At 34.7% G+C, this 23,410-nt stretch overlaps 6 protein-coding genes across 6 annotated transcripts; 3 read left to right on the top strand and 3 right to left on the bottom strand.

Annotated features, from left to right (window-relative positions):
- Positions 1–75: 75 nt before the first annotated feature.
- On the bottom strand, positions 76–10,210 carry Prp40 (pre-mRNA processing factor 40). The gene is made up of 18 exons (XM_053756334.2): positions 9,828–10,210; positions 9,473–9,691; positions 9,162–9,317; positions 8,460–8,608; positions 8,040–8,194; positions 7,479–7,606; positions 6,971–7,119; positions 6,454–6,565; positions 5,582–5,707; positions 4,959–5,088; positions 4,417–4,523; positions 3,911–4,016; positions 3,451–3,680; positions 2,810–3,007; positions 2,303–2,407; positions 1,530–1,649; positions 1,220–1,374; positions 76–1,092 (listed from the first exon to the last, which is right to left on the bottom strand). Exons 1-18 carry the CDS (start codon positions 9,828–9,830, stop codon positions 1,011–1,013), a joined length of 2,430 nt encoding a protein of 809 aa, XP_053612309.1. The 5' UTR covers positions 9,831–10,210; the 3' UTR covers positions 76–1,010.
- Positions 10,211–10,676: 466 nt separating this feature from the next.
- Positions 10,677–12,853, top strand: Syx5 (Syntaxin 5). Its single transcript, XM_053756335.2, has 3 exons — positions 10,677–11,269; positions 11,648–11,856; positions 12,055–12,853. The coding sequence occupies exons 1-3, from the start codon at positions 10,855–10,857 to the stop codon at positions 12,511–12,513; spliced, it is 1,083 nt and encodes a 360-aa protein (XP_053612310.1). The 5' UTR covers positions 10,677–10,854; the 3' UTR covers positions 12,514–12,853.
- A 298-nt stretch (positions 12,854–13,151) lies between these two features.
- baf (barrier to autointegration factor) lies at positions 13,152–14,098 on the bottom strand. The gene is made up of 2 exons (XM_053756336.2): positions 13,801–14,098; positions 13,152–13,498 (listed from the first exon to the last, which is right to left on the bottom strand). The coding sequence occupies exons 1-2, from the start codon at positions 13,924–13,926 to the stop codon at positions 13,352–13,354; spliced, it is 273 nt and encodes a 90-aa protein (XP_053612311.1). The 5' UTR covers positions 13,927–14,098; the 3' UTR covers positions 13,152–13,351.
- Positions 14,099–15,536: 1,438 nt separating this feature from the next.
- LOC135309873 (uncharacterized) lies at positions 15,537–17,183 on the top strand. The gene has a single exon (XM_064436482.1). It carries the CDS (start codon positions 15,710–15,712, stop codon positions 16,673–16,675), a length of 966 nt encoding a protein of 321 aa, XP_064292552.1. The 5' UTR covers positions 15,537–15,709; the 3' UTR covers positions 16,676–17,183.
- spict (spichthyin) lies at positions 17,174–19,187 on the bottom strand. Its single transcript, XM_053756938.2, has 3 exons — positions 18,817–19,187; positions 18,299–18,441; positions 17,174–18,017 (listed from the first exon to the last, which is right to left on the bottom strand). Exons 1-3 carry the CDS (start codon positions 19,034–19,036, stop codon positions 17,349–17,351), a joined length of 1,032 nt encoding a protein of 343 aa, XP_053612913.1. The 5' UTR covers positions 19,037–19,187; the 3' UTR covers positions 17,174–17,348.
- A 299-nt stretch (positions 19,188–19,486) lies between these two features.
- RnrL (Ribonucleoside diphosphate reductase large subunit) lies at positions 19,487–23,043 on the top strand. The gene is made up of 5 exons (XM_053756816.2): positions 19,487–19,719; positions 20,032–20,120; positions 20,292–20,469; positions 20,588–20,787; positions 20,994–23,043. The coding sequence occupies exons 1-5, from the start codon at positions 19,680–19,682 to the stop codon at positions 22,875–22,877; spliced, it is 2,391 nt and encodes a 796-aa protein (XP_053612791.1). The 5' UTR covers positions 19,487–19,679; the 3' UTR covers positions 22,878–23,043.
- The last annotated feature ends 367 nt before the right edge of the window (positions 23,044–23,410 follow it).

The following is a 23,410-nucleotide window of genomic DNA, read 5'->3' as shown; positions in this document are numbered from 1 at the left end:
ACGTGTAATAAGTTCTGCTTCTCAGTCTCCTGAAAATGAAGGTCCACGCGTACTAATAATAATGAAATAAAAGCATGGCTTTTCTCTTAAGTTTATTTGTCAAGTATACAGTTGACAATTCACGGTATATATAATGTATGAGCACTAATTAATATTTTTCTTAAGGCTAAACATTAAAATGATAGCGACTAAGCGCTGCCAATGTAGACATACAGAACAGTATTTACTCACAACAGAGTATAGACAATAACGGTACATTTAGTATGAGCAGAATATCAATACAAGATCTAGGTATTATGTTATACTTATCAATAATGTGAGTCTGTGAAGGTCATATTTAATAAGTAGGATAATAATTACGTTGTACATACCATCTATTGAATTCGATTTAAAATCTTAATCTATTTTTTAACAATCAGTTACACTTGCTAGTGCGCCGTCACAATGTTGGTCTTTGGCGTCACTAATGAAAAAATCATGAGAAGTAATGTATTGGTACAAATTTGGCCGTGTAGCCGTGAAGTGACATGACTGACAGTGGGTCAGTCATTTGTTGGTGGATCGGCGTCACTGTTGTGACTCTTAGGAGAGGTATATGGAAGCAGATTTGACCGGTAAACGTAGTTGCGGGTATTCGTTGAAAATATGTAGGCGAGTGACATTGTCAGTGGTCAGTCATTTCTTGGTGGATCACCGTCACTATTGCTAGTCTCAGGAGAGGTGGGTACCGAAGCAGATTTGGCCGGCGAACGTGGTCGTGAATAGTCGTTTGTCGGTGGATCGGCATCACTGTTGCTAATCTCAGAGGTGTGTACCGAAGTAGATTTGGCTGGTGAACGTGGTCGCGGGTATTCGTTGAAGATATGTATGTGAGTGACAGTGGGTCAGTCATTTGTTGGTGGATCGGCGTCACTATTGCTAGTCTCAGGAGAGGTAGGTACCGAAGCAGATTTGGCCGGTGAACGTGGTCGCGGGTAGTCGTTGAAGATGTGTACGTGAGTGACTGGTTGTCAGTCGGCCTCGTGCTCGTGTAGCTGCGCCAGCAGAGCGGCGCGACGTGATTCTAGTTCCGCGTCAGACCACGCCGCTGACCTGTATACGGAATTTTCTATGTTCAATTAATTCCATAAAATATTTATCGATCGTTTTTGGTTAGTGATAAAAAGACCTAAATAGAAATGGACGCGTATATTTTTTACGTGTTTCATTTTAAACTAACCTCTCCTTCTTCTCTTTCTTGTCCTTCTTCTTCTTGGGTTTGTGTTCCCCATCGTCGGGGCTGCTGGGCGCGCTTCGCTTAGACTTCTTGACTTTGTGTCGCGGTGGCGACGGCGACTCGTCCGAAATGCCGCCCTCCTCCGGCGTAGGGGATTTCTAATAAATAAATTAATTAGTAATTATCATTTATTAATATCTGTGACAACACCGTCACTCGGAAAACTATAATACATTAAAATAAAATACTTAATCTAGTGTAGCATAATTGTGTCATGGTTGTGTCGGTTCAAAAGTTACAGTTAAATACAGACCGGTGGCGGGGAATGTTTGCGGTGCTTCTTCTTGGACTTCTTGTGTTTGCGCGCGTCGTCCGACGACCACGACTGCGCGCTGGCGGCCGGCGACGCGGGCGTCGGCGACCGCGACCGCGACTGCAACCAGCGATGGATTAGCGCCTCGCACACGGAGATAACTATACACTTCCTCATATGATTCGTATCGCACGACGGAGAAAGAAACGGTGCAGTCTTTTGCCCCTCACCGCGTGCCCAGAACGCGTAGTTTAGTTACTAACGTCCACATGCTGTCTCTTTTTCTCATATCGTGTAAAAAGAGAGAATGTATGGACGCAATGTCGTGTTACGTGCGTTATGCCCAAGGCCCAATCTGCTGTTTTGTATGTTCTTAGTTTTCCTTTGTCTTTAATGTGGGTTTGCAATTTACATTATCACTCTCGAGGCCATTCGCAGCGATGCAGTCAACCAATCACAGTGCGGCATTGTGACGCAACAACAACCACACTTCGATGTGATTGGTTAGCTGCGTCTCCAAGCCCTATATATTTTTTATCTAGCCAAAGTCAAAGTTGCCAACAGGCAACTACCTATTATTGCATCTCAGACTAAGCACGCAAGTTTTGCTGCGGGTTGCTGAAGTTTTAAAGGTTTTTTTATTACCTACAATAACATTCTCTATATGACCAAAAGTATGATAGCTTTTAGTATTAATTCTACCTATAGTACTTTTCACAAATTGTATCTAAAGTACAATAAAGTATAAATAAAAAAATAAAGACTGTACTAACCAAGGACGCGGAATGCGACCGCTTCTTCTTCTTGGAGCGTTTTGCCTTCTTCGGCTTCGGGTGGTGGTAGTGCATGCAACTCTCCTCTTGCTCGTGTTGGAAGTCCTGGGGATAAAATAGCACCGAAGTTCCAGTAAAATTAGTTTTTTTTTTTTTGATAAAATTATAGCCGATTTTTTGTTTTTCATTTTGATACCTTTACCGTGGAATATCACGTATACTTATGGCTTTCGTTTTTTCTCCTTTATCTGTATATACTACTTGCCAAATTTCATGATTCTAGTTACCCTATAGAGCCTATATTTGAACGGGGGTGTTTAACTACATGCATGCCAAATAACGTTAAAATTGGTCCAGCACTTTAGCCGTAAAAGCTGAACAGACTTTCGCATTTATAATATTAATATTGGATAAACAATATAGATACATATTTAACTAAAATAATTTAATATTTTATTATCATACCTGTTAAAAAGTTAAAAATAATTTATAGTGTAGTGTATATACCTTGTATATTCTGATGCGGTCCTCCTCATTGGGCACAGCTTGGAACTCCGGCGCGTCGAGGTCCAGTTGCCCCTTGACCTCGGCCCACGGCAGCTGGTGGTCGATGTTGGCGTCGCTCAGCGCCCATTTGAACGAGCTCTCTAACTTCTTCTGAGCCTTCGACTCTTCTTTCATTTTCTCTTTATTCTTTGTTTCCGCCTGTGATGAAGGGTGTTGAATACAAAAATATTTAAACTAACATATAACACGTGGTATGGTCCATTGAAGGATATTAATTACATACAACTGTAACACTAGCACACACTTATGTAATAAACTTTTGTTTTGCGACAACGTTGACTGCATTCAATCATTCTACATCAATGCTAGCGGCTGTTTCGCCTTTAGCAAAGCCATCGAACAACGAATATTATTAAAATGTGCTGGAAGCGGTGGTGGTGTAGTGTGAACTGAAAAGTCCCAGGTTCGAATCCCACTTGCCACGTTGAGTTTATATACCAATCTGACTAATATATAGTAATTTTCATCGATCGCCACTTGCTGCCGGTAAAAGAAAACATTCATGAGGAAACCTGCGCTTTAGTCCATCTTGTGTGTGAAGTTAATTAAGAAATATATAAGTAAGGAAGATAAGTAAGTACCTTTTCAAGTAACGAATTGTATGTCAGTTTGACGTTGCCGGCGTCGAGCGACGCTGACTTGCTGTCTTCGCAGACGACGGTCGCGAACTCTTCGAAGCTCGTGTCTGGGCGCACCTCGAAGTCCTTCTCCCGTAGTATCTCCTTGATCACCTTCTTCTCGTCATGGAAACGAGCCTTCAGGTTCTCCACGTAGAACTTGAATAGATCCAGAGGCGTTGACCCGCTTTGACCTAAAGTTAATATACAGGATGCTCTTAGCTAATATTATAAATGCGAAAGTAAGTTTGTTACCTGTTCACGGTATATTTACTCAACCAATCTTCTTGAAATTTTGCAAACATGTAGGTAGTTTGAAGTGCGGATAATGGCATAGGGTAGGTACCTAAAGATAGATATTTGATTTTGATTTTACGACTAAAAAATGTTTAATGTCTGAGAATCATTTATCTAATGTACATACCGAGCATAGCCGCAAATCTCGTGTCAGCCGAGATAACAGGATATAATTCCACCCACAGAGACATAGACGTGAGTTTGCCTTCTTCGTGGAGACTGTCGAGTAAAGCCTGCAATGAGGATTTGGTTTACAATTTGACTTAAAAATCACATCAAATAAGCTTCAAAAAAAGCTTCCAAAGCAGCATCATTTTCTGTAAACAAGTATGCTATCGAAGAAGAGGTTTTCCATACAACTTCCCGGACGCTATCTTGCCGCTTTGCAGGAGAAAAGAAGTAAAGTTATGTTGAAATGTTGTAATCTTATTTGCCACCGCTCATTATCGTCTGTATGTATCGGTCGTAGCGCTCAGTTGATTACGAGACAGCTAGGCGCGCGGACGTTGTAGCATCAGTAATGTGGTTGTGATGTACAGTTACGTGCGAGGATGGGGCTCGTAACCTCGCCAGTACACTACACTATTGTTTGTGAAACTGTAAAGCGACTACTTCCATTTATCGATTCCGTACCAAAAAATTATCCCTATTCTTGCGCTGGAGACGTTTATTCTTCTTCTTTAGTTGTTCACGTTCTTGTAAGTATTCCGCCTCTAAATTCTTGATGTGCTGTTCGAACACTGAAAAGGGGTTAAGTTCGTTAACTTTTTTATTTGATAGAAAACAATGTTAACAGCAATGAAATTCAATATAAGCTAGACTTATGTACTAATTCCTGGTGAAGTTGGTAATATATTTTTTCCATTTATTCACATTGAATATAAAAAAATCACGGTATCTAACTTTAAATATACAAAATGTTACTTTATTGAATTAATATTCAATAGATACATTGAATATGTTGTAGTCTCAATTATGAGACTATTATATCACGGGAGTCTTATAATTGAGACTACAACATGGGAGTTCTTCAAAAAGAGCGCGAAAATAAGAAAAGTCTATAGGCTGCGGTGGTCACCTCCCATTAAGTAAGCCGCATTGCCTGTTCGCTTGCAGTGTAAAAAACGCATTTTTAAGGCCATGGACCGAACAAGTAACGAACGATTTGAACCCACCTATGAGGGCGTCCTCTTTGTCCATGCCAAGAAGGCTGACATCATTTTTAAACGCAGAGTTCTCCAGCAGCAACACCTGCGCCTCGCTCCAAGTGCTGTTGTATGTGATCTCGCTCATATTTTCCAATACCTGATTTATATTATATTTATGTTAGAAGCGTACCTATTCTTTAGAAAGTTTTAAAAACATTATAAAATGTATACTTAATATGTACCAGTTTTGTTCTGCAAAGGTAAAATATCGGAGAAATAGGGACGAAACACATTTTAGAGAAAATTGGTATCTTTAGTGTTCGTTAACTTTTCATGAAAGATTGATAGATTGATAAAAGATGAATTATGTAACTTATATCTGTCGTTAGTATAAATATATTTCCTTCGCACTAGCACATTTTCTGTGCCCACTAACAGAGCAATCGCATATTGACAAAGAAAGAACTGTTATTTATGCTTTTAATCCTAAATAGCCGATTTTCATTGTTTAGTCAGTTCATGGAATATACTGCAATAGTTACTACTTAAACTGTAAATCTCCATAGTAAATTGTATTTATTATAATTTGTTTGTACCTATACAAAAATAAAACCATAGTTTTTGTTGCAAAAAAAAATCCTTAGTCTTACTTGCGCCAACATCTTCATGTTGCGTTTTTTCAACGCCTTCGCTTCCTCTTTCTCGCGCTTCGTAATTGCAAAAATACAGTCTTCAAATATATCTCTGCGGTCGGAGTCCGGCACGCATCGCCATATCTGAATCAATTAACTTGTATCAACACATGTCAGATACCTTTAGACACACAATATAAGAAAAATATCTATCATTCGCATACAGAGAAAAGTGTAGATATCGTCGCATCTTTCATTTCGATCATACTTTTTTATGTAGCTATGCGTCCCACTGCTGGGCAAAAACCTCCCCTTTTTGTTTCCAATACAAGAAACAGGTATTAAAAATACGAGTACACGAGAAGAAACTGAACTGAGTGCTTTTTGTCCCACATCCTGTGCGCTGTTTTACAATGCTATTTTTTCACTTTGAAATGGACCGAGAAATTATATGGATATGTTTCAGCTACACTTACTTCTCTGTAATTTCTTTTAAACAAGCTATTTTGGGAGATTATTACTTAGTCCGGTCGAAATAAACATTTCAAATAAAATTTCCGACAGAACTTGGTATTTGTGGAGACCATCACAACAATTTATTTCCCGTCGGAAATAAAATTTGTTGAAACTATTTTTGTTAACAGTTGAAATTACTTATTTAGCATACATGGGAACTTTGAAGAATTTTGGCATATTTATTCCAAAATATGATAAAATATATTTGTGGAGGAAATTAAGCACAAAACACATATGTATTATGATGATATACAATAATGTATTGTGAGGATAGATGTAAATGGCTATAGTTCCACCGACAAGAACAAACACTTGACGAATACTAAGCATAACATTATAGATACAAATTCTAAAAGGGACTGGTATATTTTTACCTCAAGATTGTTAAACATCTCTTCACATTTGTAGTACTTGGTCAACGACGTGACACGATCGCAACTCAATAAAAACTCTTCTAGATTCTCACGATTTTTCTTTGTTTTTAACCTGCAATTATAATAATTAATATCAAATTACTTTTTACTTTTAGATTATAACATTAATAGCTGATGCCCGCGGCTTCACCCGCGTATTTTTTCCACGGGACCTGTTATTTTTCCGGGATGAAACCCTATGTCCTTCTCCATACTTCAAACTACATATATGAAAATTTTCAAGAAGAAAGGAACAAAACCATTTTCTCATTTATAATATACTAGCGGCCCGTCCCAGCTTCGCACGTGTAAAAACATAATGAATTATACACCTAAACTCCTCTGGAATCACACTATCTATTGGTGAAAACCGCATTAAAATCCATGCATCCATTTTTTAGTTCATCGCGAACAGACATAGAGACGCTGCAGCGGATTTTTTTTATAATAATATATAGTATGGATAAATCATATTTACCTCTGTTCCTCTCTTTCATCCTTCAACTTCTGCGTTTTGTAAGCATTGAAGGCTTGTTTCTTTTCATTGAGTTTTTTAAACATAGCATAGCGAGGATCCTTAGATATTATTTTGACACATTGCTCCCAAGACGCGTTCGACGGAACATTCTAAATAAATAAAAAATATCAATATAGTATAGTAATAATACTAGTATTATTAGAAGGTATTCTAATTTTCTATCGGACTCATTTGCCACAACTTACTAATCCGAAGATGGCCACCAAAATCCGTGGTAGATCGTACAATAGAAAACTATAATACTTTCTAATAAAATCCTTTATCTAGTGGAACAATATGATATGATTCGTTCTTGTTTTTCGCTAAAAAATAAAGAAATGTATAAAAACAATATGATAGTGTTAGTAGTGTATTCGTGTAGTTTAAATTAGGGACATCTTAAGGACATCTTATATGCATCTAAACTTCATCAAAAAGTAGTAAAATAAATTGAAAACAAAATACTTACTCTATCTTTAAGGAGTTCCTTGAATGCTTCAATGGCTTCCTTTTTATCTTTATACTGAGCCTCGGGTGCCTTGTCGCCGTCCTCGCTTCCCGTGTTTTGTGGTGGAGCTGTTATTTCTTCTGGTTTTACTAAAAATATTCATTTTATACAATTTTATATAACAGGTTTCGCTCCCGTGGGAATTTTGAGATAAAATATAGCCTATAGCAACCCTTGATAATGCAACTTTCTAATAGTGAAAGAATTTTTGAAATCGGTTCGGTAGTTTCGGCGATTAGCCGCCTCAAATAGACAAACGCTTACCTCTTTATAATAATAGTATAGATGAGAACTAAGCAGTGTAGAAAAGCGTTTGCCCAACAAATAATGTGGCAAACAATAAATATGTCACAAACATAATTACAAACTCTCTCTCATCTAACTAAACACGTGCCCGATACATTGTCAGTTGCATCGCATGTATCATCAGTATCACATCTCTGGAGTTCATCAAATAAATCCATGTCAATAGCATTAGAATAAAGTAAATAAATCAAATATAAATAAAAAATAGTTACTCACTCTCTTCAGGAATGGGAATGGTGTTGGCCAGAGTGGGGTCGATGGCCGCGAGAGTCTTGGCCATGGCTTCGTCCAGCGCAGAGCTGCCCCCGCCCACCGCCGGTGACCCCGGCAGTGGCACTTCGCCAGGCACAGGCACATCCGCTATCATATTTCTTAAAAACACAATTTAATAAAGGTATTTGAAGTCTTCATAAAAAGATTCATGCCGATGTATGTACATTACTTAGTTTATATGTGAGATTTTTGTTACCGCAACGAAAAGCCAGCAATATGAGCAAAAACAGCCAGCAGTATAAGCAAAAACTGCTAAGTTTAGCAAGTAACATAATAAAGTAAGCAAGTAACAATATAAAAATACATATACATATATATACCACAAAAAACTTGTTTTAGACTTCAGATGTAAAATGAACTTACTGTGCGGCCTCTTCAGCTGCAATTTTGTCTTTGATTTCTTGCAGTTCTTTGGGAATCACCCAACTGGATTCTTTTGTCTCTATGTTGTGAAAGTAAACACGCCCTGCATCAGTCGTATACTCTTTCCAAACACATGATGACAATAGTTTCTGCAATAAATAATACACGCGTGTACTGGTTCATTGATGTCTTCCATCCTTCCTCACACTGTTGGATACTTACAATGTTATCCACATTTATGTTGAGCCTATTAATGTTGAAGCTGATCTTTTGTAAAATTATGACGAAGAATATTGTGGATTAAGAAATGTTTTTTAATTGTAAATTACAATTATTATTTTTGTAATTATTCTTTTCAAATTATTAAGTAGTAGGTAAATGTGAAGTATAAATTGAAAATATGTTGTTTCATGTAAATAAAATTTTGTATAAAGCGAATCTGTAAGTTAGAAATCCCTAGTCTCTAACTACTCCCATGGAGAATAAATGTGATAAAATATATGTATTGAGTAATAACTTGAGATATTACAACAAAAAAACAAGTACAGGTGTTTCAGGTCTTATGAGATAATGCTGCTTTTTTAAATATCTACGAAGTAATATAACTTTGTAATCAATAAACCCATAAGCTAAAAGTTGTTGTTGCTGATGTTTGCACTGGCATCCCACAAAATTAAATTAAATTAAAAACAACAAATTCACCTCAGCTGGGGTTTTCAAATCATCTGGTTTCTCCCAAAGACTTTGTTTACTGACGGAGTTATAATAATATATACGACCATCAGGAGCCTTATGTTCTGACCAGGGGCTGCTTTGATTAGCTAATGGAGCCACGTCTGGTGCTGGTGCATTCAAATCCTGAAATTTAAAGATAGTAAAAAACCAGATCATGTTTTAATGTTACATCAAAAGTAAAAACATATTAATATTACACATGTTTGTATACAAATTGCTATTTTGAATTTGTTTTGCGATAGGTATGAATTTGTTAAAAATAAAATAACTTTTATTACCGGTTTAAATGAAGGAAATCCTGGAGGTGGCATAGAGAATGGTGGCAACATAGGAGGAAAGCCCATTGGCGGGGGCATTGCTGCCATATTCGGTGGCAGTCCAGGCACTGGAGGCATGGCCACTGCTGTTGGTAAAGCTGGAGGCATACCTCCCAACATTGAAGGCGGCAATAGTGGTGCTGTAGAAATCAGGCCCGGGGACCCTGCATTAGGAGGTTCCTAAAACAAATATATTATATATTATTATATATTTGACAAAATCACTAATGATCTGCCTTCTTGTTATCAATGGAATGTGTAGATACATTAGAATATTATATGCATGAAAATCACTTTGCGAGCAAAATGCACTTACCATTTTTTATAAACTTATTGTCATACACTTTGTTAGTGTAGATTATACATTTCAAGTCTTCAAAATTAGAAATAAATTTGTTTTACTCCGGTAATATTACTACAGTGGTATTTTAGATACCAATTTCTGCACCTATTGGCCGATCAATACTAGTTACCCGATCGCAATCGCAGCGCAGATTCCAAGTCTCCAATCAGTTTTTGGTATTTTTGTTGTGCCCTGCGCTGCGCTTTCCTGCATTCGTGCGCTGCGCCCGGTATACGTATGTTATTAGGTAGGTAGTACCTAGGTGGTACCTAGGTACTTTATTTATCTGTACTTTATTTATCTACTAGATAGGTACCTAAGTACTTTCTTAGACGTACGATGTCATGACTACATGACGCGGGCCTTAGGTGACTTTTTTTTTTTTAATTAGCGTTTTTTTTTTTAATTTAGTATATTATTTTAGCGTTTGAAGTTTTCTGGGTTTGCAGTTTTCTCCGTAGGCATATATACAGTTTTCAGTTTAGTAATCGATGGGGATACACGTGTGCGTGTTGTTTGTGTTGACATGATACTTCGTGCTAGGACGAGTGTAATTCATCAAATGAGATAGAAGATTTCCAAACAACTTTCCAGGCCAATCCGTCTAGTTTTATATAATATGGCAGATTGGGGTGCACTGCACGTGTTAGTGCTCTGTCCCATTTCTTCTCATGTGTTCATAATATGCACGTCTCTTTCTTGTGAAATGTAAGAAATGACGGGATCTTTCTATGTCCTTCGAATCGATATTTCAATCGAAAGATCGGTGCGAACAACTCTGCCTAAAACTCTTTTTTTTTTTCTTCAGGTTTATTTTCTTTCCCCTTTCTTTGTTGACGTGTACATGTCAATAATGTATAAATGTCATATTTCCTTTCCCGATCAGCGAGACTATATCAGTATATTTCTCGTTGATATTACAATAACTTCCGTTTACTAGCAGCCATTTAATGTGATAAGTTGTGTCTATTTGATATTTTTCGTTATTAATTATAATGCGATGCTACCTCGCCGTCGGAACGTTACAGGTGGGAGTGTGACAGATCGTACTTCTCTACTCGAATCCGATCATTACGATAAATTGGATAAAAAAGGCTCTTCGATTTTAAAGCCTTACAAATCAATTAATAATCATTATAATAGGCCAATATCGGATAAACCTTTGGTGGAAGAAGAAATACATTTTGACTTTCTAGAGGAATTCGTGTTCGACTCAGTGATGGCTGCAAGAGACAGAACCAATGAATTTATTACAGCAGTGCGGAGCCTTCAGGGTCGAACCTTAGCACGACCTGTTATCAGAGATGAGCGAAGAGCTCATGTTTTAGAGACCTACTCACAGTTTATGAGTATGGCCAAAGTAATTAGCAAAAATATTACAAGTACTTATGCTAAACTGGAGAAACTAGCCATGTGTAAGTATTCTTTCGCTGTTATATATTTGATTAGTTTAAATAGTTTATATAATTTTAGCACTATGTATTGTGCTATGAAATTGCTTATGAATGTAAATTTTATAAATCCAAGAATACATGTTGTTAAGGTTCTTGTTTCATCAGCTTACAAAGAACTAGTGTTCTTTGTAACCTGGTGTTTCCTTTTGTCATGAATTTAGGAATAAAAAGTACCTGAAGTAATTCCAAGTTATATTCTAGCTGTCCAGTAGATTAAGAAAAAATAAATGTTATATTGAAGCTTCAAAAGTATCCTACAATGGAACATATCTTGTTGCTTGGTATGATAACATAGGGACTGTGAACAGCTAATTAAATTAAAAATAATTTGTATTGCAGTGGCTAAGAAGAAATCATTGTTTGATGACCGACCCACTGAAATCCAAGAACTTACTTACATCATAAAAGGAGATTTGAGTTCATTGAATCAACAGATCGCTAAACTGGGGGAAATGCCCAGAGGGCGTAAAAGTATGCACAGCCATTCCTCCAGTGTTGTTGTTGCATTACAGTCTCGTCTGGCTTCAATGAGTAATCAGTTTAAACAGGTATTTTATGTCAATACACATATAACTAAATTTAATTATAATCTTCCTTCCACAGTGGATTGTGGCTAGTACCCTAGCAGTGAGGGTATTAAACTGACTGATAAAGATTACTATAAGTTGTTGACCAGTATGTGTACATTCAGCAATAAAATATTTACTAGATATGTCACACATAAATATTCTTATTACTATTTTCAGGTTCTCGAAGTGCGATCGGAAAACTTAAAGCAACAAAACAGTAGAAGGGAACAGTTTTCAAGAGTATCTCCAATAATAACAGAAGTACCATCTCTACTTCAGCAAGATGATGTTAGTATAGACTTTGGAGAATCTACCAGTCTTCAAACACAACAGTTTGCTTTAAGAGATGATTCAGACTCATATGTGCAGCAAAGAGCAGAGACTATGCACAACATAGAAAGCACTATAGTAGAACTGGGTGGAATCTTTCAACAGTTAGCACATATGGTCAAAGAACAAGATGAAGCGATTGGTCGAATAGATGCAAATGTTGCAGATGCCGAAATGAATGTGGAAGCTGGCCATCGTGAAATTATGAAGTATTTTCAGAGTGTCACAGGCAATAGAGCACTTATGTTTAAAGTTTTTGGGGTATTGATATTTTTCTTCATCTTTTTTGTTGTTGTAATGGCTTAAAATCACAAAATAAGGGTGGGCAGGCTCAATAAGAGTATCCATTAAGTCTGAAGTCACATAGATCCAAATTCTACATTGCAAATCTAATTTCATCCTACAAAACTCACCTTGGGAATTAATCTTAAAATTCACCCTCCCAGTTAATGGAATGCCCTTATTTGCCTACATGTATAAATATTTAGCAATATGCATATGTACACTTATATAATTATAAAATATATGTAAAAATAAATTACAAATATTTTTAAAACAAATTCATGTCATTCCTGTCCAATCCATGTCCTTTAACCCTGATATCCATAATATATAGAAGTTTACAGCCACCAAGGGATGTCTTCTAAAAGACAAGAGCTGTTCAAAATTAAAACAGTACTGATGATAGCTTTTTCTTTTTTTTTAATTATTAGGTTTTGATTTTTCTGATTTTTGATGGTTCTCTTTGCCACTTTCACTTCCAAACTGCTCTGAAGAGTATGAAGTGACAAAATAATTTTAGAAACAAACTAATTTCATGTTTGAGCACTAGGAAATTAACTCTGCAGCTAGTGATAACATCTTCCAAAACGAAAAATATTTCACCGTATTCAGTGATTTTGAACGAAATAAAAACAAGATTGAGAAATAAATATACATTATATTGTTTTGATATGGAAATATCCAGTTTAATAATTATGTTTTATCAGCTTGATAAATAAGCAATCCATTAATTATATTTCAAACATTGTTTTACAAATTAAATGAAAATATGTGAAGTAGAAAAGTATGTGCATAAAATACCAAATTCCGACTTATGTACTTATTACACTTATTTACAGTTACAATATATATAAAAAACTGTTTACAAAAATTCATCACACCAGTCTTTCAAACACTGAAAACAATCTCCGGACTGTTTTGAGTTTGCAGAACAAGTTTCCTTCATCCATTCTTGGAATAGCTCTCGGTCCTTCTTCAAAACCAAAAATTGACCCAGCACCACATAGGCCTGAAACAATGATAAATATTAACTGTATTTTGAAGAACTAAGTTTCTACAAATTAACATAAATCACTTAAAACTTGGCTATCTGCCTCAATAACTACTGAAGTAAGTGAAGAAAATTGTGGTTTGATTAGAATTTCTGGGATTAAAGTACACTACGTGCTACTCCACGTTATACTTTACCAGTGTATATGCCAGTCATCGTGATCGAAGTCTGTAGGTTTTTAGTTTGAGTGATCGAGTAACAAAATAAAAACGGTAACGGTAAGTAATAAAGAGTATTTAAAATATTGATGTGCGCCTAACCTTGTCAAATCCTGCAGTTTCCAACTTTTTTCCAAGGACTTCACCAACTCCGGCGAGATCCGTTACAGGTTTTTCACCCATAGGTTCAGCGACGAAGTTCCTGTGCTTTTGCGATGTACTCGACATGGTAGGTACGTATTTGATGGCACAAAATCAAAAGCAATATTATTGTTTTAATTATACTTGCAAACAATGTTTACTTGGCCGGTATTTAACAGGATTTTGATTAAAAATTCGAAACGACGAAAACAGACGCTTCATGAATAATACAATTTCACCACACTAACTGTCAACTGTCACTGTCAGTCAATTCAATCAATGATGAATCAATGCAATGATGCAATGATACCTATGGGTTATCTATCTGTTCAGCGATCAATGGATACGATATAATAAAAATATGTATTTGTCATCTGTACCACACATATACATTCAGTGACATATAACAATTTAGAAAAAATATTGTAGACTGCCTAAAACTAAGCAAGCACAGCAGCAAAAAAGGGCTACAGCTCAGCTATCAACTATGCCATTCGCCGAGTTTCCGAGCAACTGCTGATTTTCAGCTGGCACCCACAAGAAAGTACAAACGAGAGCAATTACATACTTCAATTGTATCTATTAATATATTGATCCGTAGTTAATTAAATTACATTTATTCAAAAAATCATTCTAATTATTTCAGATTTTTAGTATGCATCAAGTAAGTACTTAAATTAAATTGTAAAACATAATAATAAATTTTAGGGATTGGAATTATAATAATAGTTTAGTAATAAGGAAAGATGTGAAGATGAGGACAAAAATTATATTATAAAGAGACCAGTAACTAAACATTTTGAAAAAAAGTAAGTCTGTTGCCACTCGATAGTTAACTATAGAAGGGGTTTCGAAAGACTGATAGTATTGCTTCGCAATATCGCAATATTACGTGGACTATTACTGTCAATTAAAATTGATATTCGACCATCGAATCGTTCCAAAAAAACATTCGACAAGAAATGTCAAGAGTACCTATACCACATTGAATAGACCATTGAATGACCTAATGATAGAGATATAAGAACATGAAATGTAATGTTATTTTAACTTTTTATCGATTGCATAAAATAATGTATACCTATCTAGTATCGATTAATACAATCAACAGATTGATCTTCGCTACTTTGTGTAAACTATGAAAGGTCAAAGTGTGATCAAAGTCATGTCAATCCCAATCCCAACTTTCCAAAGTTGGGATTGGGATTGACAAATATTATAAATGCGAAAGTAAGTTTGTTTGCTTGTTGCCCCTTTACGCATTATCTACTAGATCGATTGTTATGAAATTTGGTTACGGGTAGAAAATAACCCTAGGGTAGAGAAAAAACTATAATAGAGTACTTTTATCTCGGAATTCCCACGGAAGCGAAGCCCCGGAGCGCGGTATTGCATTTATCCACAGATATAAACTGGTATCACATTCTTTGTCGTATAAGAATTGTCCCTTTCTGAATATAATAATTCGATAGCAATAATATTGGAATTGAAATACATAATAAATGGTAAACAATTTAAACCAGCATAAAGCTTCGATCGATTTGTTATCAGACGAACCGGTCGTGAGTGCGCTAATAACGTTGCTTTTTTTTTCTTTCTTCTTTGTGGTAATCAAAAATATTATAGTATGTTTTGGACCGCAACCATGTCAACGTCATGTCATTGTCATGTTATGTTTGCTTGTCAATTTCTTACAGCCAGAGCCAGAGAGGAGAGCAAAAGAAATAGAAAGCCAGAAAATAACAAAACAATCTGTCTGCGAATAACGGAATAAAATAAACGAAACTTCTAATTGCACCATTATGTTGTGACGAGATCAGTGTTAAAACAATGATAGATAAAAAGATTTTATATGACTTCCTGAATAAAAATGATTGCGTATGTTGTAAAAGCACTAAACTTATGTGCGGTGGCACTGCAAAAAATTTTGCTTGGAGCATCATTTGTAGGCAGTGTAATTGTTACTATTGCATCTGGAATTTTCAACGTTTTTTATGATTTTACGCACTGCATAATATTATTTCTACAGATTCTATATGAAGACAACATATCTATATTTACTGAAGACATTCCTATTTTTTTTACTAGCTTTCTAAGTTTTATAAGTGAACAAATTGTTGGTTTGCAGAGTGGATTGTCCTGTATTTATGATGGATTGGGATATAGAATACGGGTTATGATAACTACCATTAGTTATTTTATAAGTGGGCTTCTCATAATAGTCAAGGAAGTCACAGTAATATTGAAAAGCAGTCTCATATTAATAGGCCAAATAATATGGTTAATAATAACCTTCATTCCTGTTCATCTTCCACAATTACTAAAGGCTGGTATAGAAATTGTGAAAGTAATAGTTATAGAGATTTTAGTGGATGTGTACATGAGATTATTGAAGATAACAAATTTTCTAACAGATGTGCCTTTGGAGTCATTTATAGGGCTAATAAGTGCCATTATAATTATCCGTTTGACAATAGATAACTGGGAAGCAATCCTATCTCAAGTCGTAATCTGTTATTGGTCAGTGATTAGGAAATTATTGTATTTATATTATACGGTATACAATTATTTCACTGATCCGGAAGTGAGAGTCATAACGCATATGGCCAGTGGGCAAGATGTAACCACAAGAGATGAGACTTATGATGTTGATGATAATGGAAATGGTACTGATGCTCTGTGTGTTATTTGTCAAGACCGTCAAAAGTGTGTTCTAACCTTGCCATGCCGACATGTGTGCCTGTGTACAGAGTGTTGCAGAAGATTGTATGGATATCAGCGCACATGCCCTATTTGTAGAACATTTATTTATCATTCTGTCACTATTTACTTGTGAATGTAATGTTCCAACTTATTTTGTAACATATGTATTTATTTTTGGCATTTGATTGTATAAATCTAAATTCTGTTTAAAAATAGAAGATAAATTGCTTTGTTCTTGTTATTGTTGCAATTTACACAAAATGACACCAAAAATTAAGTAATTATAATTCTAGTGTATATATGGATTGGCTAAGGTTTTATTTGACCCAAGTCTGAACTTGATATAAATTATTATTTTTTGTTATGAGGACAAAATAATGCCTTTTACATAATACTTAAATTGGGTTCTGTCTTTCAGTCAATAGTGTAAGTGTGATATGTTTTGATATTATAAGTGTTATAAGTTGACCTCTATATACACCTCATATAGAAGGATGATGCAAAAAAAAAGTTCATATTAATAACAGTCTTGTTTTTCTAGTGAGAGGTGCTATATTAAAAAATGAGACTTATGAAGCTTTTGTACTTAGATCTGCTTTTTGTACTTGGTCAGTGGAAGAAATAAAATGTATATAATACTTCTTGTGTACTTTTAATTAAATGTTTAAAAATAAATTGTTACCTACAACAGTTTCACTAACCTTAATGTGCTTACAAAATTAAAATTTGTCCAATAGCAAAATATATAATAGTTAACATAAATACTTGAAAATGTTTAATAGCTTAATGATTTGTTTGCACTTAGACTATCTGCTCCTACTTCTTGACAAATTAACTATGAGCTCATCATTAACATTTCTTGAATTTCTAGTAATCATATTGAGATCTCTAAATGTAACTTGAAAATCCCTGAAAGCATTCAACATGAAAATAGCAGTCATTACTACAAGGAAACCACATACACAGCCTAAAATGTCCCCAAACTTCATGTGTTCCCATTCCCGAAAGAGGATACCAGACGCTATTATAACTAATACTGTGAACATTACATAATACACTGGAGTGACAATACTAGTATTGAAAATATCCAGGGACTTATTTAAATAATTCATCTGTACCATAATACAAACTATACAACTAACAAGAATCAACCAGAATAAATAATTAGAAATGTTATTTAAATTTTTACCAACAATTGACTCCTTAATACCTAATGCCACTGCTTTACAAAATGCCACAGTCAAACTACCAATAGCTGAACACATGAATAAATAGACTAATATGTTTGAATTACCAAATCTAGGAACAAACAATACCTTGATGATTAGACTCATCAAAACAATTATTGATACATAAGTAGCAAATATATAATCTGTTAACTTTTGTGTAAGTTCCTGGAATGTCTTGATTTCTTCCGATTTTGGTGAATGTAAAACTATGATAACAGATCCGATAATGCAGAGAAAACAGGCAATCTGCAAAGACAATAATTTTATTTAAACATTAATAATAACTTGTAGGAAAGAATCTGTTCTGGATAGAACTGTCTGATGCCCAACAACTATGAATATACTAGCTGCGCCAGCTGTGTAATCCATTATTAAAAAAAATACTTGTGGGTACCCTACTAATATATGTTAATTCAAGGTAACAGCTACCTCAAAACCAAATGTTATAAAAATTGTCCCAGTTTTTGAGTCTGAAAAAGTAACAAACATACAAACTTTCATCTTAGATTAGAGGTACTATAACTTACCTTTCCAACAAAATTTAATTTTTCATCCAGAAATTTTGAAGACAATACAGCTGAAACAAGGACGCTGAGAGCACCCAAAGGTGTAACCAAAGCTGCAGGTGCAAATGCATATGCTAACAGGTTTGCTCCCTCTCCAACACCCACTAGAAAAATACAGTTATGAAAGAACTTTATATATATGTTATTAAAAATAATTAGTAGTAGTAGATTTATATTACATATACAAATAACCTTTTCTTTGTCTGTAATTTTAGCATGCATTTATGTTATTAGATTTGACATGGTTCATGGATATCTACCGTAGAACTAATAATACAAATGCCATAGGATGGCAGTGCAATGGTGCGAGCAAGTTTGCACTTTTGTATTGTTTGTGAGTATACAAATAATTTGATGACCTATTTATAACACATTGTAACTATGACAGTACGATAATTAGAAGTTTTACTTAAAAGCAGAATATTAAGAACTCACAAAACGATTTATTTATATAGTATATGTAATGACAAGATACATACTTGTTACAAGACCCATCCACCACATCCACTGCTTCAAATATGCATATCCTCCTGCCGAAGCTCTAACGTTACCAGAAGATACATGTTTTTTAAGAGCAAGTTTTTTAATAATGAAGCTAGAGCCAATAAATAAACTTGATGCAACAGCAAGACCCAAACCTATTGCAAAAGAAAGATTGTCATAGTCCTGACCATCTATTACTAATTTAGAAGTCTTCATAGTGAAAATTGCTTCTCATTGCACTCTTCCATACATCTATTAATAAAAGATACTAAAAAGTATTGTGAAAATCTACATTATTTTATTATTTTGATCGACACTTTTGAAAATAATGTGACAGATGAGTCAGAAATTCAATTTGTTTGACTAGGTAGAAAGAAGTTGACAAGTTTCCATCCAAGTTTCATCTTCGGTTCTCGAAAACTTCCGGAACGCATGGAAACCATTAAGAATCGGAAATGTTCTCCACGTAATGAAAATTATCGGGAAGCATTTTTCATAATATTTTGACAACAAAAACATTGTTTTGCATGTTTCCAAGAAATCCCCGAGAATCTGGTGGTTAACGTATAAAAAAATAACGGTTTTTAACTATTCGCTTCTGTATATAAACGGAAATACCTATTACCAATATTCAGAAAAAAATTCAAACCCAGTTCACGTTCCCGCGTATTTTGATTGTCAATGTCATAATTTGCGTTGCATTTGTGGCTTTGGTCGGTATTTTATTTTAGTTTTTACTTTGTCTTCTGCTAATAATACTTCTATTTGTTGTACCAAGTAAATTACCTACTAGATTGTACTTCTTGTAAAATTTGCATGATATCAGTAAAGCGCTTTAAAATTTCATAACAAGTTTACAATGGTTGGGAAAATGAACAAATTATTTGTTCATAAGAGAGGTGAGTGAAATAAAATCCGTTAATTTTAATAACCATTGGAAATACAGCTAGATATATAGGATAACCCATCGAAAGAAATACAATAAATTTGTTTATATATTTTCCTGGTTAGGTTTGTATTTTTTGCTAGTTGGACACGGTTTTTTGAATAACTTACTTACCTACTTATTAGGTACACTTTTCCATCCTTATCGATATAGAATAATGCTTCTTGATCTTGAATGAATCTTTTGTATTCTATTTATGTATTTTTTACGATAATTTACTTACAAGAACATTTTTATTAATTTCCAAAAATTATGTGCTTACCAGGAGGCAGAATGGAGGAGGTGCATATAGATAAGATTACATCAAGGATCAAAAAACTTTGTTATGGACTGAATATGGATTTTGTAGACCCGGTAAATATTTATCTCCGCATAACCAACATTTACTTACAAAACTATTACATTTACTTTCTTTGTGTTCAGATGCTGGATGAGACATGAAATTGATTTTTTTTAACTGCTATAATAATCATGTGTCTGTGAATGTATTTTTGAAGTACTGAAGCACATAATGTATGTTTTCAGGTTTCAATAACATTGAAAGTGATAAGTGGAATATATTCAGGGGTAACAACAGTGGAGCTTGATAATCTGGCTGCAGAAACAGCAGCTACAATGACTACTGACCACCCTGACTATGCTATTTTAGCTGCTAGATTAGCAATCTCCAACTTGCATAAGGAAACTAAAAAACATTTCTCAGGTAACTATGATATTCTACTAACTTCTATTGTTTTTCTTTCTATTACAGTTTGTAAAATTTGAGAATTAACTAATTTATTAGTTTAATTTTTAATTTGATATATTTATCACATTTTCAGATGTTATAACAGATTTATACAATATTATCAATCCCCATACCAAGAAAACATCACCAATGATTTCTGAATTTCACTACAATATTGTTATGAAGCATAAGGAAAGACTGGATTCTGCTATTGTGTATGATAGAGATTTCAAATATAATTACTTTGGATTCAAGACTCTAGAACGATCATATTTGCTGAAAATCAACAATAAGGTAAACATATGCTACAATGTATAAATAAGATAGGAATCTTAAAATTTATAAAAACACAAGCCTTTGTTTTAAGTCAGAATATATGAGTCTTCATCCTCACTTTTTCTATTAGGGTAGTTGAAATGTTCATAGAATCTTGTTTATTTTCTTGTAAAGATGTGATTTTGTAAGACACATAATAAATTCCATACCCATCAATCTTTCAGGTTGTTGAGAGACCACAGCATATGTTAATGAGAGTATCTATTGGAATACATGGTGAAGATATTGATGCTGCTATCGACACATACAATTTATTATCTGAAAAATATTTTACCCACGCAAGTCCAACTCTCTTTGCTGCTGCAACCCCAAGACCTCAATTGTCTTCCTGTTTTCTTGTTGCAATGAAAGATGACAGCATTGAGGGGATATATGACACTTTAAAGCAATGTGCATTGATTTCAAAGTCAGCTGGTGGTATTGGTGTTCATGTGCATTGCATTAGAGCAAAAGGGACCTATATTGCTGGAACAAATGGAGTTTCAAATGGTGTTGTTCCTATGTTGCGTGTTTACAACAACACTGCCAGATACGTTGATCAAGGTGGAAATAAACGACCAGGAGCCTTTGCTGTCTACTTAGAGCCTTGGCATGCAGATATATTCGAATTTTTGGATTTGAAAAAGAATCATGGCAAAGAGGAAGTCAGAGCAAGAGAACTGTTCTATGCTTTGTGGATCCCTGATTTATTTATGAAACGCGTTGAGAAAAATGAAGACTGGAGTCTTATGTGCCCTCATGATTCTCCTGGACTAGCAGACTGTTGGGGTGAGGAATTTGAGGCACTCTATGAAAAATATGAACAGGAAAAACGTTATGTCAAGCAAGTTAAAGCTCAAATACTATGGAAAGCTATTATAGAGGCACAAGTTGAAACTGGCACACCATATATGCTATATAAGGATGCCTGTAATAGAAAGAGTAATCAGAAAAATTTGGGCACAATTAAGTGCAGCAACTTGTGTACAGAAATTGTTGAGTACACATCTGCAGATGAAACAGCAGTGTGCAATTTGGCATCCATTGCTTTAAATATGTTTGTGAATGATGATAAAACATACAATTTTATTAAGCTTAAGGAAGTGACTAAAATTGTCACTCAGAACCTGAATAAAATTATTGATGTCAACTTTTATCCAGTGCCAGAAGCAAAGAAATCAAATATGAGACATAGACCTATTGGGATTGGTGTGCAGGGTTTAGCTGACACATTTGTATTGATGCGCATTCCTTATGAAAACGAAAGTGCTATTAAACTGAATCAACAAATATTTGAAACTATTTATTATGGTGCTTTAGAAGCCAGTTGCGAATTGGCAGAAAAATATGGTGTATATGAAACTTATGAAGGTAGTCCTGTAAGTCAAGGTATATTACAGTATGAGATGTGGAACAAAACTCCCACAGATCTTTGGGATTGGCAAGTACTAAAGGAAAAAATTGCCAAACATGGACTGCGCAATTCACTTCTAATAGCCCCTATGCCAACTGCTTCAACTGCTCAAATACTTGGTAACAATGAATCATTTGAGCCTTTCACATCTAATATTTACCAAAGACGAGTACTGTCTGGAGAATTTCAAGTGGTAAATCATCATTTGTTGCGGGATTTAACAGAAGCAGATTTGTGGGATGAAGACATGAAAAACCTCATTATTCATAATAATGGATCTATACAAAATATTGAGGCTATTCCTAAAGAAATCAGGGACTTGTATAAAACTGTCTGGGAGATTTCAGTCAAAACAACTATTCAAATGGCCGCAGATAGAGGAGCATTTATAGATCAGAGCCAGTCATTCAATATACATGTGGCTGCCCCTAATTACGGCAAATTGACGTCTATACATTTTTATGCATGGAAAATGGGTTTGAAGACTGGAATGTATTATTTACGTACTAAACCTGCTGCCAATGCTATCCAGTTTACTGTAGATAAGAGTAAGGTTAGAAATACCAATGGGAAATCTGAAGTGGATGATGCCAATATGGCTGCAATAACATGTTCTTTGCAAAATAAAGATGAGTGTATGAGCTGTGGATCTTAGATACGTGCTTTGTTTATGTATTTCTTCTTTTTATCATTATCACAAATTTATTAATTTAAGAATAATGTTATTTTTAAGTGTAGTGGAATGTTTTTAATGCTTTTCCTTAGAATATAAATGGATTTTATAATCAAGATGAAAATACAATACTGTCTATTTTATTTAAGTGTGTAGTTTATAAATTTTTAACCAATTTTCACGAATTTTTACGCCAGTGTTTTCTGTTTTAAGTCACAGGTGCAGGCGTGATCATTAGGTGATTCCGCGAAAATTTTGCTCCGTGATTATGTGGACAAAACGGACAGTTTTATAAAAAATACATTTTTTTTTACTATTCTATAACACGCGTGAATACGCACTATTTCTTGAAGATTTTCAAAAATGTTCGTTTTACTTCAGAATATTTTATTTATATATGAGATACTGGAATTTTTCATAAGTTAAAATAAAATCAAATCTATATTTTTTTGACAACAGCATTGTGGGGTATCAGTGAAATGACCACAAGACCTAATTAATCCGCCGAAATTCGA

Source organism: Plodia interpunctella, chromosome 16 (assembly GCF_027563975.2).
Source record: "Plodia interpunctella isolate USDA-ARS_2022_Savannah chromosome 16, ilPloInte3.2, whole genome shotgun sequence".
Classification (NCBI taxonomy): Eukaryota; Metazoa; Arthropoda; class Insecta; order Lepidoptera; family Pyralidae; genus Plodia; species Plodia interpunctella.
This window is presented reverse-complemented; position numbering and strand designations above follow the sequence as displayed.

Bases quoted from the DNA above. Each gene is read 5' to 3' on its own strand.
- Prp40 (XM_053756334.2), bottom strand. The intron at 7,607-8,039 runs GTGAGTAACTAT...GAATATTTTTAG, and splicing joins CATTCCCATTCCTGAAGAGA to TAAAACCAGAAGAAATAACA. The intron at 3,681-3,910 runs GTATGTACATTA...TATTAACTTTAG, and splicing joins GAGATTTGCGGCTATGCTCG to GTCAAAGCGGGTCAACGCCT.
- Syx5 (XM_053756335.2), top strand. From the start codon at position 10,855: ATGCTACCTCGCCGTCGGAACGTTACAGGTGGGAGTGTGACAGATCGT. The intron at 11,270-11,647 runs GTAAGTATTCTT...TTTGTATTGCAG, and splicing joins ACTGGAGAAACTAGCCATGT to TGGCTAAGAAGAAATCATTG. The intron at 11,857-12,054 runs GTATTTTATGTC...TACTATTTTCAG, and splicing joins TGAGTAATCAGTTTAAACAG to GTTCTCGAAGTGCGATCGGA.
- baf (XM_053756336.2), bottom strand. From the start codon at position 13,926: ATGTCGAGTACATCGCAAAAGCACAGGAACTTCGTCGCTGAACCTATG. The intron at 13,499-13,800 runs GTTAGGCGCACA...TCATTGTTTCAG, and splicing joins AAACTGCAGGATTTGACAAG to GCCTATGTGGTGCTGGGTCA.
- LOC135309873 (XM_064436482.1), top strand. From the start codon at position 15,710: ATGATTGCGTATGTTGTAAAAGCACTAAACTTATGTGCGGTGGCACTG.
- spict (XM_053756938.2), bottom strand. From the start codon at position 19,036: ATGAAGACTTCTAAATTAGTAATAGATGGTCAGGACTATGACAATCTT. The intron at 18,442-18,816 runs GTATGTATCTTG...GTATTTTTCTAG, and splicing joins GTGGATGGGTCTTGTAACAA to TGGGTGTTGGAGAGGGAGCA. The intron at 18,018-18,298 runs GTAAGTTATAGT...TTGTCTTTGCAG, and splicing joins AATTAAATTTTGTTGGAAAG to ATTGCCTGTTTTCTCTGCAT.
- RnrL (XM_053756816.2), top strand. From the start codon at position 19,680: ATGGTTGGGAAAATGAACAAATTATTTGTTCATAAGAGAG. The intron at 19,720-20,031 runs GTGAGTGAAATA...TGTGCTTACCAG, and splicing joins ATTATTTGTTCATAAGAGAG to GAGGCAGAATGGAGGAGGTG. The intron at 20,470-20,587 runs GTAACTATGATA...TCACATTTTCAG, and splicing joins AACTAAAAAACATTTCTCAG to ATGTTATAACAGATTTATAC.